General features: G+C 40.9%; 2 protein-coding genes across 2 annotated transcripts in view; one reads left to right on the top strand and one right to left on the bottom strand.

Moving 5' to 3' along the window:
- The window catches only part of cog5 (component of oligomeric golgi complex 5), a 50435-nt gene that overhangs the window by 32250 nt on the left and 4687 nt on the right, over nt 1-13498 (bottom strand). The window lies entirely within an intron of this gene.
- On the top strand, nt 4668-9028 carry gpr22a (G protein-coupled receptor 22a). The gene is made up of 3 exons (XM_057324035.1): nt 4668-4956; nt 5662-6498; nt 6841-9028. Exon 3 carries the CDS (start codon nt 6845-6847, stop codon nt 8135-8137), a length of 1293 nt encoding a protein of 430 aa, XP_057180018.1. The 5' UTR covers nt 4668-4956; nt 5662-6498; nt 6841-6844; the 3' UTR covers nt 8138-9028.

Raw genomic sequence — 13498 nt, 5'->3', positions numbered from 1 at the left:
GGGAGAAGGTGCGGCGTGCAATACAGACTAAAACCATTCTAACTGTGACCTTGGAAATGCAATTTTTTCCCATTACGTTTTGAAAAAAAAGAGAAGACCGATAAGAAACATTAGTGTAAATTCAATATGGGGTTTGTCTGAAGAGAAGCGGAGAGAATTGAAACCGTGATTCCCGCAAAGCGAGGCACTCAATTCGTTTGAGATTAAAACAAAACCAAGAAAAGGTAATTGCTGTTTGTTAACAATTTAAATTCAAGAACTCGACAGCAACATCCTTCCTCAAAACCAATCGATGGTTAAAGCTAAAACAAGTGGAAAATCTCACTAAGAGCATCAAACGTTGACTGATGGTTTCTATTTGGAAGAAGATTGTACCACTCGGGACGTGAACGGCGGAGGAGGAAAACCGATAAAATGGCCAATAATATCAGACCAGCTCACGGATCTACCAGCTCAGCACATGACAAGACAATGGTCATAAGAACAGCCTCTAGATATTTCTGGAATCACGCCAATGTCACATGCCTTCAAACGGCACATCCTTCAGCTTCAAAGCAAGCTTAGATCATTTCTCTATCGAATGGCTTCTTGTTCTCTCACCAGACATCTCCTTTGACCTGCGCGAGTATGTGACGGGTGAGAGATACACTAACAATTCAGCTTGTCAGACAAGATGGTGAATTCAACTCTAGTGGCTTTTTATAAAAATAATTTCTTATTGCTTACACACTGAAATCACATCCAGAGGTCAGACATTAATTTTACACGTCTTTGACTGAAGGATTTTCCTCTTTCACAGGCTTTTCAAGCTGCAGAAATCAGCTGTGAGGAATAAAATATGGACGCTATTCTAAAAGCTAAAATTACACTACCACAAAGGTGAAACATTTAGCTTACTTTATAACATATCTTCAAACTTTTATTTCATTCATTGATATTTTTGTATCGGCATGTATTTTACTACTCCCCTAATGTCACATTATTGCAAGAGCATATTTATAGAATATATCTATTATTTATTGGGTTTTCTCTGAAGATGTTACTTAAAGTCCCAGTGAAATAAAAAATGACAATTCTCATTTTTTCATGAAATATTATAGCAATATAGCAAATAGCTTATCAATGTGGGTCATTTTCTTTTTAAAATTCACGTACCCTCATAATCTTCAGTTAAAATCTGAAAATACACTTCCGCCCTGAAATGACTATTCATCTCAAATGACGTGAATTAGACGGCTTGGCCGGAGCATCTGTTAACTCCTCCCCTTCAACTGTCAGCCTGCTGCCAGCTTAATTACAAAATCAATGCAACACAGCTGATTTACACATCCAATCAATTCGCAGTGAAAAACTCAAGCCACGCCCATTAATTTTCTCCTTTGAAATTCCTTTTCACTCGGAAATGTGTCAGAATACGGAAGGAAAAAACGATTGCAACTTTCGGTTCACAGGGACTGTAAGAAATATGCTAAAATTGTAGAAACTGTAGTCACGAGACTCTTTGAGACTGTTGAAAAAAAATGTGATAACTTGCTAAATAATTTAATATATAATACGCAATACGGACAGTATCGCTTTTATTATGTAAAATCAAAAATGTATTACATTACAATATATTAAAACTGAAAATTACATACTAACATGTTTCATATTCTTTCTTGGTTTGCTCATTTTAACCAATAATGTAAAGCGATGATGAACAACACTTGTTTCATTTGCATGAGACGGGTCTCCGGTAGCAGCAGATAAAAGTGATTCTGTCCTTGAATGCAAACAGATTGTGAGGAGGAGGAAGACTTGAGTTTTCTGAAGGTCAACCCCTCTCATAACGGAAGGCTTTTTCCCATGCCTCCCCTCCCCCCGTCCAACAAAACACATAACAGCACAGCCCTCTGGACCACAACGGGAAGTGGATAAATCTTAGACGGCTTTGCTGGAATCGTTTGAAATCCCAGCGGGACGGTTCGGGGCGAAGTTGGACCAACAAAGTTCAACGTCGGGGTGTCCTTGCTAATCTACCGCTGCGAAAACTCAATATGTGGGATCCCAGCTCGCATCAACAGAGTGACTGCGCGTCACGGTTTGACGTGTTAGCCCGACGGAGGCTGAAGGGATGTGACACTGTTTATACAACTAAACCCTCTGGAATCTGCTCAATACGGGCCGCTCTTATTTCCCACAAAAGACGATCGTAGAAAAACCCAGGATAGCGCTGCGCATTATCAATCTGAAAGGTGATATAAACAGAAAGCGCTCAGAGGACACAATTTCTAGTTTAACCGATGGTTATTAGAGAGCATCAAAAGCAAAACTCTGCATCTGTTTGCATCATATTCAAAGCGTGTAAATGTCAAATGCAAATATGTTTGATGAGATAAACCGCTTCAAAGTCAGTACCGACATGATCTTCTGAAGTGAGCTGGTAATCAGGTCCCACTTCTTCAAGTCGTAAACAGATGTGCAGTTATAACGCAAAGACAACACGGAACAGCTGGAGGTCTTATGGGACCGTCAAGTGCCAGAGGCGACTCTAACCATTGGCTCTGTCATCTGCACTTGGTCTGTCTCTCGTCCACATGCAAGAGAGCCCTGTGGGACACTGGGAACGTGACCAAGAACAGCTTCCACGGTGTCCGTGGTCTCTGAACCGAGCCAAAAAAACATAACACTACATGCCGGCCAGAATTTCCTGTTTGGCTTTGCTTTCACATACACTTTTTCATAGTCTTCAAGCCTCTGGTGAAACACACAAAGTTAACGACATGTACCAATAAGAGAGGAACAGTTTCTCTACACGTACAGGCAGAAATTGGAGAACTTCCTAGGGATAGCAAATCTCTCTCTCTCTGATAAAGCCGCATGGCCTGTCCTACCTGCCACATGGCTCTCGATGAGATGCAACAGTGCCAGAGAGAGGACAGAGATGAAAACAAAGCCAGAAAAAGAGATGACCCACAGTCCCCTATGATCGGACATCTTCATACTGGCTCTGAAGTCTATTACAAAAAATACTATAGAAAAAATACAGCATGCACACCCATGAGGGTCCATTCATCAAAATACTGCAGAGAAAAGAAAGTCAGATTTGAACGGACATGAGGGTGAACTCTGTCTTTTACCATGGCACAATCACTATTCCGAAGCATCTTTCATAGAGTACTGCCCAAGTACGATAATTGTCAAAGACAAAAATGGAAAGGCAACAAAATAATGCAAAGACAATAAAATCCACTCGCATGAGCAGAGGCAAACCACAAGGCCAGATCCTGAAAGCATGACGCCTTAAACTCAGTTCAAAGCTCAGAGGATACTCGGAAAACCACAGACGCAGATTTTCCACAACGACTCCCTTACGGTTCTCACTTGCTGTCTCACCTTACAGTCCTAAGACCTGTGGTTGCTAAGCGCGCGTTAATTCGCAAAGGGATGCTGGAGTTCTGCTTCCACTCAATGAGCAACAATCACAGCGACATTATCAAGCTAACGGCACACAAACACGCTCGATACCACAGTTGATACAGCGGGAGAGCCGTAATGTATGTCTCAATCAAGAGAAACAGAGAGTTAGAACCGAGTAAAAATAAAATAAATATCCACTTAAGACAATGCACTTAAGCATCTACAAAGTTTTCGAAAAATAAAAACAATCGCTCTCTTTCTCTGTATATAGTATGTATGTGTGTGTTTATGTAAATATGTGTATATGCACACACACACACACACGCACACACGCACACACACACACACACGCACGCACGCACGCACACACATCTCTGTTCAACAACAAACATTCAATTTCTGCATCGCTTTCACAGTTTTGCATTGTTGCACAGCAAGCAGCTTTAAGAAAATGCATTTTTGCAGTAGAGATATAAGATAAAAAACAGCACTTAAATAAAAGAGAAAAATGAAAATGTATTATTCACATGGTAAGAAGACACATGGTACTATTGCAAATGATCTTAAATCACAGATATGTGAATTTGTTGAAAAATGTGATAGTTAAATGTGAATTATTCCATAATTAGCCGTGTCTTTCTCTAAAGCATCAGTGTACAAAACACCCACACATGTACAGCAGAAACGACTGAACCTACATCATGCTTCATACAAGATCTGTCATGTTTGCATTATGAAGATTATGATGGAGTCTTTGTTTTGCCATGCAAACTCAACCACCGGATCTTTATTGAATATTCCAATATTCCTATTTTAAGAGGTGTAATTAGCGTGAATTCATACTATGTGATTCGTACAGAAATGAACAATTACTATAAAAAGCTAAATTGAAGCACCGCTCCTAAAGCTAACCCTCAAATGTACACATAAAATCGTACAACTTCATACAAAAGAACCACCTTGCAAAATAGTTACGAATTGTGAGATTGTGTTGTCTAAACTGTTGCTCTATCAACATAAAAAAAGAAATATATATACTGTATAAAATATACATATAACAAGGATTCCAAGAACAAAACATCAAATCTGCATCAAGAGCAAAATGCACCTGTGGAGGAAATGCCTTTTGAAGCAACAGCGCAAGAAAGGGTTACAACTATTACAGGAGACCAATCAGCAACCAGGAGAGTGTTATAAACCACAGCGGAGAAAGAGGGAGGAAGGGGGAGGGTGAGCGAGATGGTGTTAGAAGAGAGGTGGGAGGGAGAGAGAGAGAGCGAGCGAGAGGAGGAGGAGAGAGATGAGTAGGTAGGGCATTTTGAAAGCGGCGAGCGTATGGATGGTGAGAGAGAGAGAGAGAAGAAGACAGAGGAAAAGAAGAGACGGTCTCTAAGCAAGATGCACGGCACTACACCTGACAACATCTGAATTCATTGCAGCAGGCAAAAGAGAGAGGAAAGATTCATCCATCCATCCACACGGGATGTCTTCTGTGATCTGTCCTGGCATGGCTTTACTGGGAAATATATGGGCTTCCAGGTCACTGACTTATACGAGGTAAAAGCTTCAGGTTTCTTGCAGCATCTGTTGAGTAGAATGCATGCTAGTTCATGCATGCCACGATAAAAAAACTGGCAAACTTGGGAAACATAATGCAGTGTTTCACAGCAACGTTCAGAGCAGGTCGCTATATTAATACTGTGAATGCAAGAATTTACCAGTTTGTTTGTTTTGTCAATGTTTTTAAGACGTTGCATAGAGGGGAAAAAAAATGCTATATTTGCATGCAAATCATTTAATAACTTCAGGGCAATCTGAACGCATCTATATTATCCTCTTAAAGGAATGATATTCTCTGAGCCCCATTACAGCTTCTATCTGAATGCTGTTATCTTGCTCTGAAAATAGAGAGAAAGAGTAAGCGAGCTCCATTTCTCCTATATGTGGAATACAGCCAATGTAGTTCACAAGTGTGGTGTGGGAGTACTGCAAACCTGCTCTGCAAATGAACACTCACGAACGCTGTAGGAATCCATTAAAGCGAAGGAACATTAGTTTAATGAGTTGTTAGCAGACTTAAGGCTATTCGACAAACAAACTGCACCGGCGACACTGAGCAACCAGAAACCATTAGTGACCATTGAAATTGTGAGAATAAAAGGTTGCAAAACGGTCGCTATACTTGAAATATTTAGAGGTTATACATGCCTCAAGTGACAAGCTAAACCATTCTAACTCTGAATTTCTTGTATTCACCACTAGCCGGGGCGAGACACTACTGAGAATGGAGCTGCTGTTCTGAAGGTACAAACATACAACGCAGTGCACAGAAAACCCACAGCTACCGGCCTGACAACCACCTTCCCTTTGGAAAACTATGACCTTGTGATTACTGTGTACTTTGGTCTGCCTGTTGTAGCAGCATTAGGTGGGAGTCTGTTTTACTCAGGTGGAATACAAGGGACCCAGTTGAACTCAACTGCACTTGTTGACGTTGAGGAGAGAATGTCAGTCTTGACCCGTCACACCACTGGAAATGCACTTTTTGTCTTGGAATACACACTGAAAGCCAAAGATGGGACGTGCCGCTGTCCCTGATCGATTTTGCGAGATCTGTTTGGCCAACACAAAAGACAAAAGGCTGAATACAACACAGCTTTCATGTCAGGACCACGTGGATGTTACAATGCACAAACCCTTCCCACGCTCTGAAAAGGAAAAGCAGAGAGCGTTTTCATCTCCCACAACCTCCCACAGAAATCTAGGGATGCGAGGCGATGAGTTATGAGACGTTTGGACGTTGCTGAATCGACTCTACAGAGAGGTGTTTAAGGAAACCGAAGGGTATCCTCGCTTAACGGGACTGTACCATGCCAAGGCTGAGGTCTGATGCATGTGTTCACTCTTAGCTCGAATCACAGCAAATTAAAGAAACCTACAAAGTCCACGACAGAGGAGATACATAACGGAATGTGTACATAGGGGTAAAGGACACCATTGAGATAAAGAGGTGCTGCAGTATGGTTGGCGCTTATGAAATCCTGCCAACACAACAGCGCTTGGGACGCAGTTGTTAAAGTAGCTCCTACTGAGGGAGGGGTGAGTTTCATTAGCCTACGCTGAGCTTTGATGTGCATGTCAAGTGTAAACAAATCTTTTTAGGTTTCTTCTTAATCTAATAACCAACAGTTAACCAACCGTTGAGTTTAACTTAATTTATGTAGGGTTGTTTCAAGCCATGGTTGTGTCAAACATGGACAAAGCCAACTGTTGGTTTATACTAGCCTAGAAACTGTCCATATTTAACCTAACCATGGGTTAAAACAAAATAGCATTCTATAGAGTTTAAATTCAAAATGCTTTGCAGAAAAAAAACAGTATTTAACCAACAACTAACTTTACCTTGAAACCATAGCCATAATGTTGTTTATCGTTGTGTAGGAGAATGCATACCCCTCCTGTGCTGGGATTCAAGGCCATCATGAGCAACGTCACTGTCCTCGATAACTTAGAACCCTTTGACTTCGACATGGACCTGGAGACTCCTTACCCTGTCAGTTTCCAGGTGTCTTTAACCGGTTTCCTCATGTTGGAGATCGTGCTGGGTCTCAGCAGCAACCTGACTGTTCTGGCTCTCTACTGCATGAAGTCCAACTTGGTGAGTTCCGTCAGCAACATCGTAACCATGAATCTGCACGTGTTGGATGTGTTGGTGTGCGTGGGCTGCATACCGCTAACGATTGTTGTGGTGTTGTTGCCACTGGAAGGCAACAATGCACTAATCTGCTGCTTCCATGAGGCCTGCGTGTCTTTTGCTAGCGTTGCCACCGCTGCCAACGTCCTGGCCATCACACTGGATCGATACGACATCTCAGTACGGCCTGCAAATCGAGTACTCACGATGGGACGAGCGGTGGCCATGCTTGGGTCCATTTGGGCTCTATCGTTCCTAAGCTTTCTGGTGCCCTTCATAGAGGAGGGTTTCTTTAGCCAGACGGGTAATGAAAGGAACCAGACTGAGGGTGAAGAACCTTCAAACCAATACTACACTGAACTGGGCCTGTACTATCACCTGCTGGCACAGATTCCCATCTTCTTCTTTACCGCTGTGGTCATGCTGATTACCTACTACAAGATTCTGCAGGCACTCAACATCCGCATCGGTACCCGTTTCCATGCGGCACCCAAGAAAAAGCCAAGAAAGAAAAAGACCATCTCCATGACTTCCACTCAGCCAGAGTCCACAGATGCCTCGCAGAGCAGCGCGGGCCGCAATCCACCGCTGGCCATGCGCACATCTGTGTCAGTGATCATCGCTCTCCGCAGGGCTGTTAAACGGCACAGGGAAAGGCGCGAGCGACAGAAGAGGGTCTTCCGAATGTCTCTTCTCATCATCTCCACTTTCCTGCTCTGTTGGACACCTATCACTGTGCTCAACACGGTCATCCTGAGCACTGGGCCCAGCAACTTCACCGTACGCCTCAGACTGGGCTTCCTGGTCATGGCTTACGGAACCACCATCTTTCACCCGCTACTGTATGCCTTCACTCGACAGAAATTTCAGAAGGTTCTTAAGAGCAAAATGAAGAAGCGTGTTGTATCGGTAGTAGAGGCAGACCCTATGCCCAATAACGTGGTCATCCACAACTCATGGATTGACCCGAAAAGAAACAAAAAGGTGACCTTTGAGGAGACAGAAGTCAGGCAAAAATGCCTTTCGTCAGAGGAAATAGAATGAGAGACTCTGGTGGAAAATATCCTCATCAGGTACAAAACCATGAAAAAGGGAAACCACTAATCCAAAGCAGTAATGAATTTAAGTGTATTAATTGTACAGTATGTCAAGATAAATAATTTATTACTATTTATTGTGACGGTGATTTGGTGTCGTAGATGGTAAGGTGTAAATACTGCACGTGTTTAGTTGAAGTAGTCCTGGACATTGTACATATCTGAGTAATGTACAGTATAAACCTCGAGTGTACAGAACTAGATGCTTCTGGTTTTGTTCATTTCTATTAAATACCCTTTTAAATGGCTCTTCTACGGTCAACACGACCCAGACTTAATTAACTTAACAGTAACACAATTTTCAGGAGTGTTTTTTCTCTATGTCTGGCCACTTGGCGTTTCAACCACCAAGCCTCTCACCAGAGGAAAATAACACAAATGAAATGTTTAGAATTCAAATGATGTGACCCATTAAGAGGATATCTACTATCTGCTCTTGACCCTGAAACAGAAGGCTAGCTATATTACTCTTCAGGTCAACAAGTCACAGGACAGAGTTGTTGAAACGTAATCTGGTTCCCTTCAACATCACACTCCCAATATAATCATGTCTGTAAAGGGGTGAGGGAGGTGGTTCACATCATGTCCAATGAAATTGCTGGGGGCTGAAGTGGTTATGGACGGTCAATGAGAGGGTGTTGAATCCTTGACCTTATGAGACTCATTGAGCTAATGGGGTTTGATTATAGATCTTTCTGTACCATGTGGCAAGCTAGAAAAAAAAATCACCTCTTGCACTCCAACAGCGGAACGCTGAGATCATGCCAAGACTGTCAAGCTACTGCACACAGAAAATAAAGAATACAACATTATGAAAAACTGATTTCATGGGTTGGTTCATGCTTGAATTGAAGAACAGGTGATAGCTTTCTAATCAAAAATGTTTCATTATTTAATCTTTTTATCGTTCACTGCTTATACTGGTATGAAATAACATGGCAAAACTGATCAAATGTCTCCATAATGCAAGCAAAATCTCAAGATAAACATCCAAGGTTAGAAATATACAGGCAGATATATCTCAAGGGTATCCACAAGGTCATACGTTAAAATGCATCAAACCACAAATGTTTTTCCAGCCCCAAATTAGTTTCACACGCTAAATCTTTTGCATCTCATATGAAGTGACTTTTCTGGATGAAACTTAATGGGTTCATCTACAGATAATATTGTTGAGCACATTATGCTGAATAAGAGCAAGTGTGACTTTCTAAAGTGCACAAGTGTCTTTTTCACAACGGTGAGCTACCAAACACCAGCAAATTTGTCCAAAATACCACAAGCACACAACACCCAGCGGCTATCCTGCGGCTCTGTGTTTTATTATTTAGTGTGAAATTTACAAAGAACCTCACAAACAACTCGAACAACTTTACAGTGCTGTAAGGCGATGGTCTCCTCATATGGAACGCATCACACACAGGCCTACGCAGCTGTTGCCCTGTGATGACTCGACCGGGGGGTTCGGGGTTTTTGTTGTTGTTGTAAACAAGTCGTGCAGATTTCTCCGAAAAAAGCAGCAAGTGCGAGTGAAACGGATTCTGCTTACAGGTGCTGAAAACATAAAAATAAAAAAAGAAAAAATAAGAATAAAAATATATTGCTAGTACTGCTAGCACTACAGGTATAGCCACAGAAATACTGATGAATCTGCTTGACTTTTTTCACAATACAAATCATAATCCTATTATTGAAGATTATCCAACCTTAAGCAGAACCCAAGAGTCTAATGTTCCCTCGGCCAGCCTACTTATAGCCGCCTGTTATTACCACCGAATCAAACCCCAAAAAGGATTTTATCACCTCCACGTATTAAATCGTTGGTTAATAACCCCTCCACTGTCTCATGACCTCATCCATCTCTTATCTCCACTCTCGACATCCACACGTCACTCATACGGTCCCAGAGGAACGAGCCACCCAGCGCCGGGTTCTGTGATTGACAATCCGTCATGGTTTGATAGACAGGTGCAGTTCAGGAGATGTGGAAAACAAACAGAATCAAGTTCCCGAGGGTAAACCAATGCATGTTGGGGAGTTGGCCATTCTGTGATATTTTTGGCTTTTATCATCAAGTTCAATTTAAAACGAATGATCTTAATATAGAAAAGTAATTGAATTGCGTGAACAGGGTTGAATCTCAGTCCAACACTACCATTTTCTTTCCCCCTCTATTTCTTCTCCCGGTGCAGAGAGCTGCACTTTAATCCTTTGCTCTTGACATCTATCTGACTTTGAATTCCTCTCCTCGTTCATGTTCCTCCACTCCAATCATCACATTATGGATGACAGCAGTTACACGCGTGTCCTCTACCTAACAAAACACCTTCACCTCCCTCCAATGCCCGAGTCAATCCCCCATATAAGCCATTTACAGCTCTCCTTCATCCATCCGTCCATCAACCCATCTGTAACTCACATTCATCCCTGACATCAGCCAGACAGCACTGTTTTTCAAACATGTTTTTGTGTACCGACGTACAAAGTGTTCAGAGAAAACAACAAATGCCCTGCAAAGTTATTATTAACAAAAGTTGAGTAAAGTGTCACTTGTTGGTTATTTATTCATGGCAAGGGGGTTTAAAATGAAGGCTTTTTCTATTTTTCCTTAAATTCTCGAGTGCCTTGGCTTGATATATTTTAATATCAATATTTAATAAATACGTTTTTTAATAGTGTTTTTAAAAATCTTACAACATTTACAGTAACACTTATCTTTTTTTACTTTAAATTATAAAATCAATAATTATTTACACTGGATGGTTAATGAAAAAGGGTTTATATTTTAATATAATACATTTGAATATTCTTTAAATTTTAACACTTTCTTTAAAATTCTTGTGCTACTATGATGTTAAGACTCAGTACTCCAGGGGGGTGGGGGGGCGATAGAGGTACCATTAAATGCCTAAATTAAACCAGATGTGATTTTACGCTGCCTTTAACACTGCATTCAAAACACCTCGGATTTAGGATGTTTCCCACCTCCACATGAAATAATTTCTGGAACGACGCTGTTTTAATCCTAATAAATACTTGTAATGTTTTAATGCTCCTAAATTATTCGTAACATTAGTGTTTTGATGTTTCTAAATACTTTTAATGTTACTAAATCCAAACCCGAAATCCCAAATCCGAGGTGTCTTAAACGCAGCACAAAACCGTGTCTACACCAGACGCGAACGCAAAGCAAACGGCGTGTTTGTAATGGGTTTCTCGTTTACTTTTGCATCCAGTGTGGACAAAGTGTTAAATTATAATGGGTTCTAATGCGTTCTATTGTCTTTTGTTGCGCCGCATCCCGCGTTAATGCACTTGGGAAACTTGTACCTCCGACATTCATTATTAGGCCGGGTAATGCATTCAAATTGGAAAATAAAACGGAGAAATGGTAAACTAATTTAACAAAAACAGTTTTTATGTGGAATTTATAAATAATTTTATTCTATTTATACAACTATAAAGAGCCAAGATTACCATTTTATTCAATCATGTATACATTGGCATTAAATAAAATTGAGTTTTTATAAGCTGTTCCATACTCTTCCTCATTTAGATACAAATATATAAAAGCTAAATTTTTACCATCGCACGGTTTAAATCTGCCTGCTCCACACAAAAACTGACTCTTTATACAGCTATGCCACATGGTAAACAGGAAAGTGGCAATTAAATCTTCAAGCATCCATTATCATTTACTGATTGCCTTGTTTACAATCCAATAACATGATGCTATCAGCGCTTCTAGAAACACTCGGGTTCCTTCAAATCACTGTCCCAACTGCACTTCATCCAAACTGATGTCATCTTTCTGTAACTGCATCAGAGACAGCATGCACTAAACAGAGAGACTATATTTTTTAAGCATGCACTGGATGTGGCATCTTATATATATATACTGTATATATATACTGTATATCGACTGTAAAATATTCTGCCTTTTCAAAGACAGCAATAGACCATCTGAGCCGTTTACAGTTGCCTTCTGGGAAATGTGTAAGACGGCAGGTAATGATATCACATCAGACTCCGGCTGTTCATGTTATGCATTGACAGGTGGAGGGAAGGCATAAGAGCCGAGCGTCCTGTGAAAGAAGGACGGGTGCTGTTAGGCCCTAATTGTCTCGCCTCGGCTGTTGATGCTAATGCAGAGATGTCTGCAATCCATTAGCAACGAGAACCAAATCCAAATATGACTCTCACTTTGACGTGATAAATAATTCAATAGGTAAAAAACATTTTACTGAATCACAACATGTCACAAAGAACCCGATACAAAACCTGGCTGCCTCGCTGTCTACTGCATACAAAGGCTGCCGGATTTTAAGGGCGGCATCCAAACCTAGATGCAATCTCGTACGTGACAAATGAATAGAAATATGCAGGCCGTCAATGCAAAAATCAGCCTGCCATCTCAAATGCACAATAGAAAATTACCGTCCGCCAGCATCCATTTATTTTCACTCGAGAACAATATGCAAATATAAAACGGGGAACGGCCCCTCGCTGACATTCGCTGGAATCGATCCTACAGGGGCGGGAGATAATAATACAAACATGCGCTGGGAAACAGTGTCCTGAATTTGCATGGCGCTGTTTATCTGTCCGCATGACAGCCAGACAAATGTAAAACACTGAGGTCAACAGAGCATGGGTCAATATGAATCTAATATTACAGCCATTAAAACCAGAACTGAAAACAAGTTTTGCATTTCAGTTAATGTCCACAACCCCATGAATTCCAGACAGGAATATAGTATTTTTCTAAAATTACAGGGCAACTTACAGTACAACACCCTTAAAGTCAATATCAAACAGAGTTTGCTACATATTTTACTTTTGTTCGATAACTTATTCAATAAGAAGGAGACTTTCCTATTGGAGGTTGAATCGGTTTCTGTGAAGGTTGTACTAATGTTTTGATGTTAAAGGGCCCAAAAATGAAAATTCTGTCATCATTTACTCATCCTCATGTTGTTTAAAACCTGTATGACGAAAGACCAATTTATCATTTTTGGGTGAACTAGACCGTTAGGTACATGGTGTCAATTAAGATTTGATTTGAGATTTAACATAATGTTCTCAGGTCACTAAGGTCCCTTGTAAATGTTATTGAGGTCAGACATGAATCAAAAGAACACCACCTAAAATATCTCCAGACCAGAATCTGTTTCCAACCATCCTCACACCTGCTTCAAACTCAGCAGCAAAAACATGTTGGCCACATGAACGAATGAGGTTGACCTAAAAAAACTCAAGACTCTATTACCACCTCTTACAAGACTGCAAAGTATGCACACTTCACGGT

The sequence above is a fragment of the Triplophysa rosa genome, linkage group LG24 (assembly GCF_024868665.1).
Source record: "Triplophysa rosa linkage group LG24, Trosa_1v2, whole genome shotgun sequence".
Lineage (NCBI taxonomy): Eukaryota > Metazoa > Chordata > Actinopteri > Cypriniformes > Nemacheilidae > Triplophysa > Triplophysa rosa.
The sequence above is the reverse complement of the archived record's forward strand: the minus strand, read 5'-3'. Positions and strand labels throughout refer to the sequence as shown.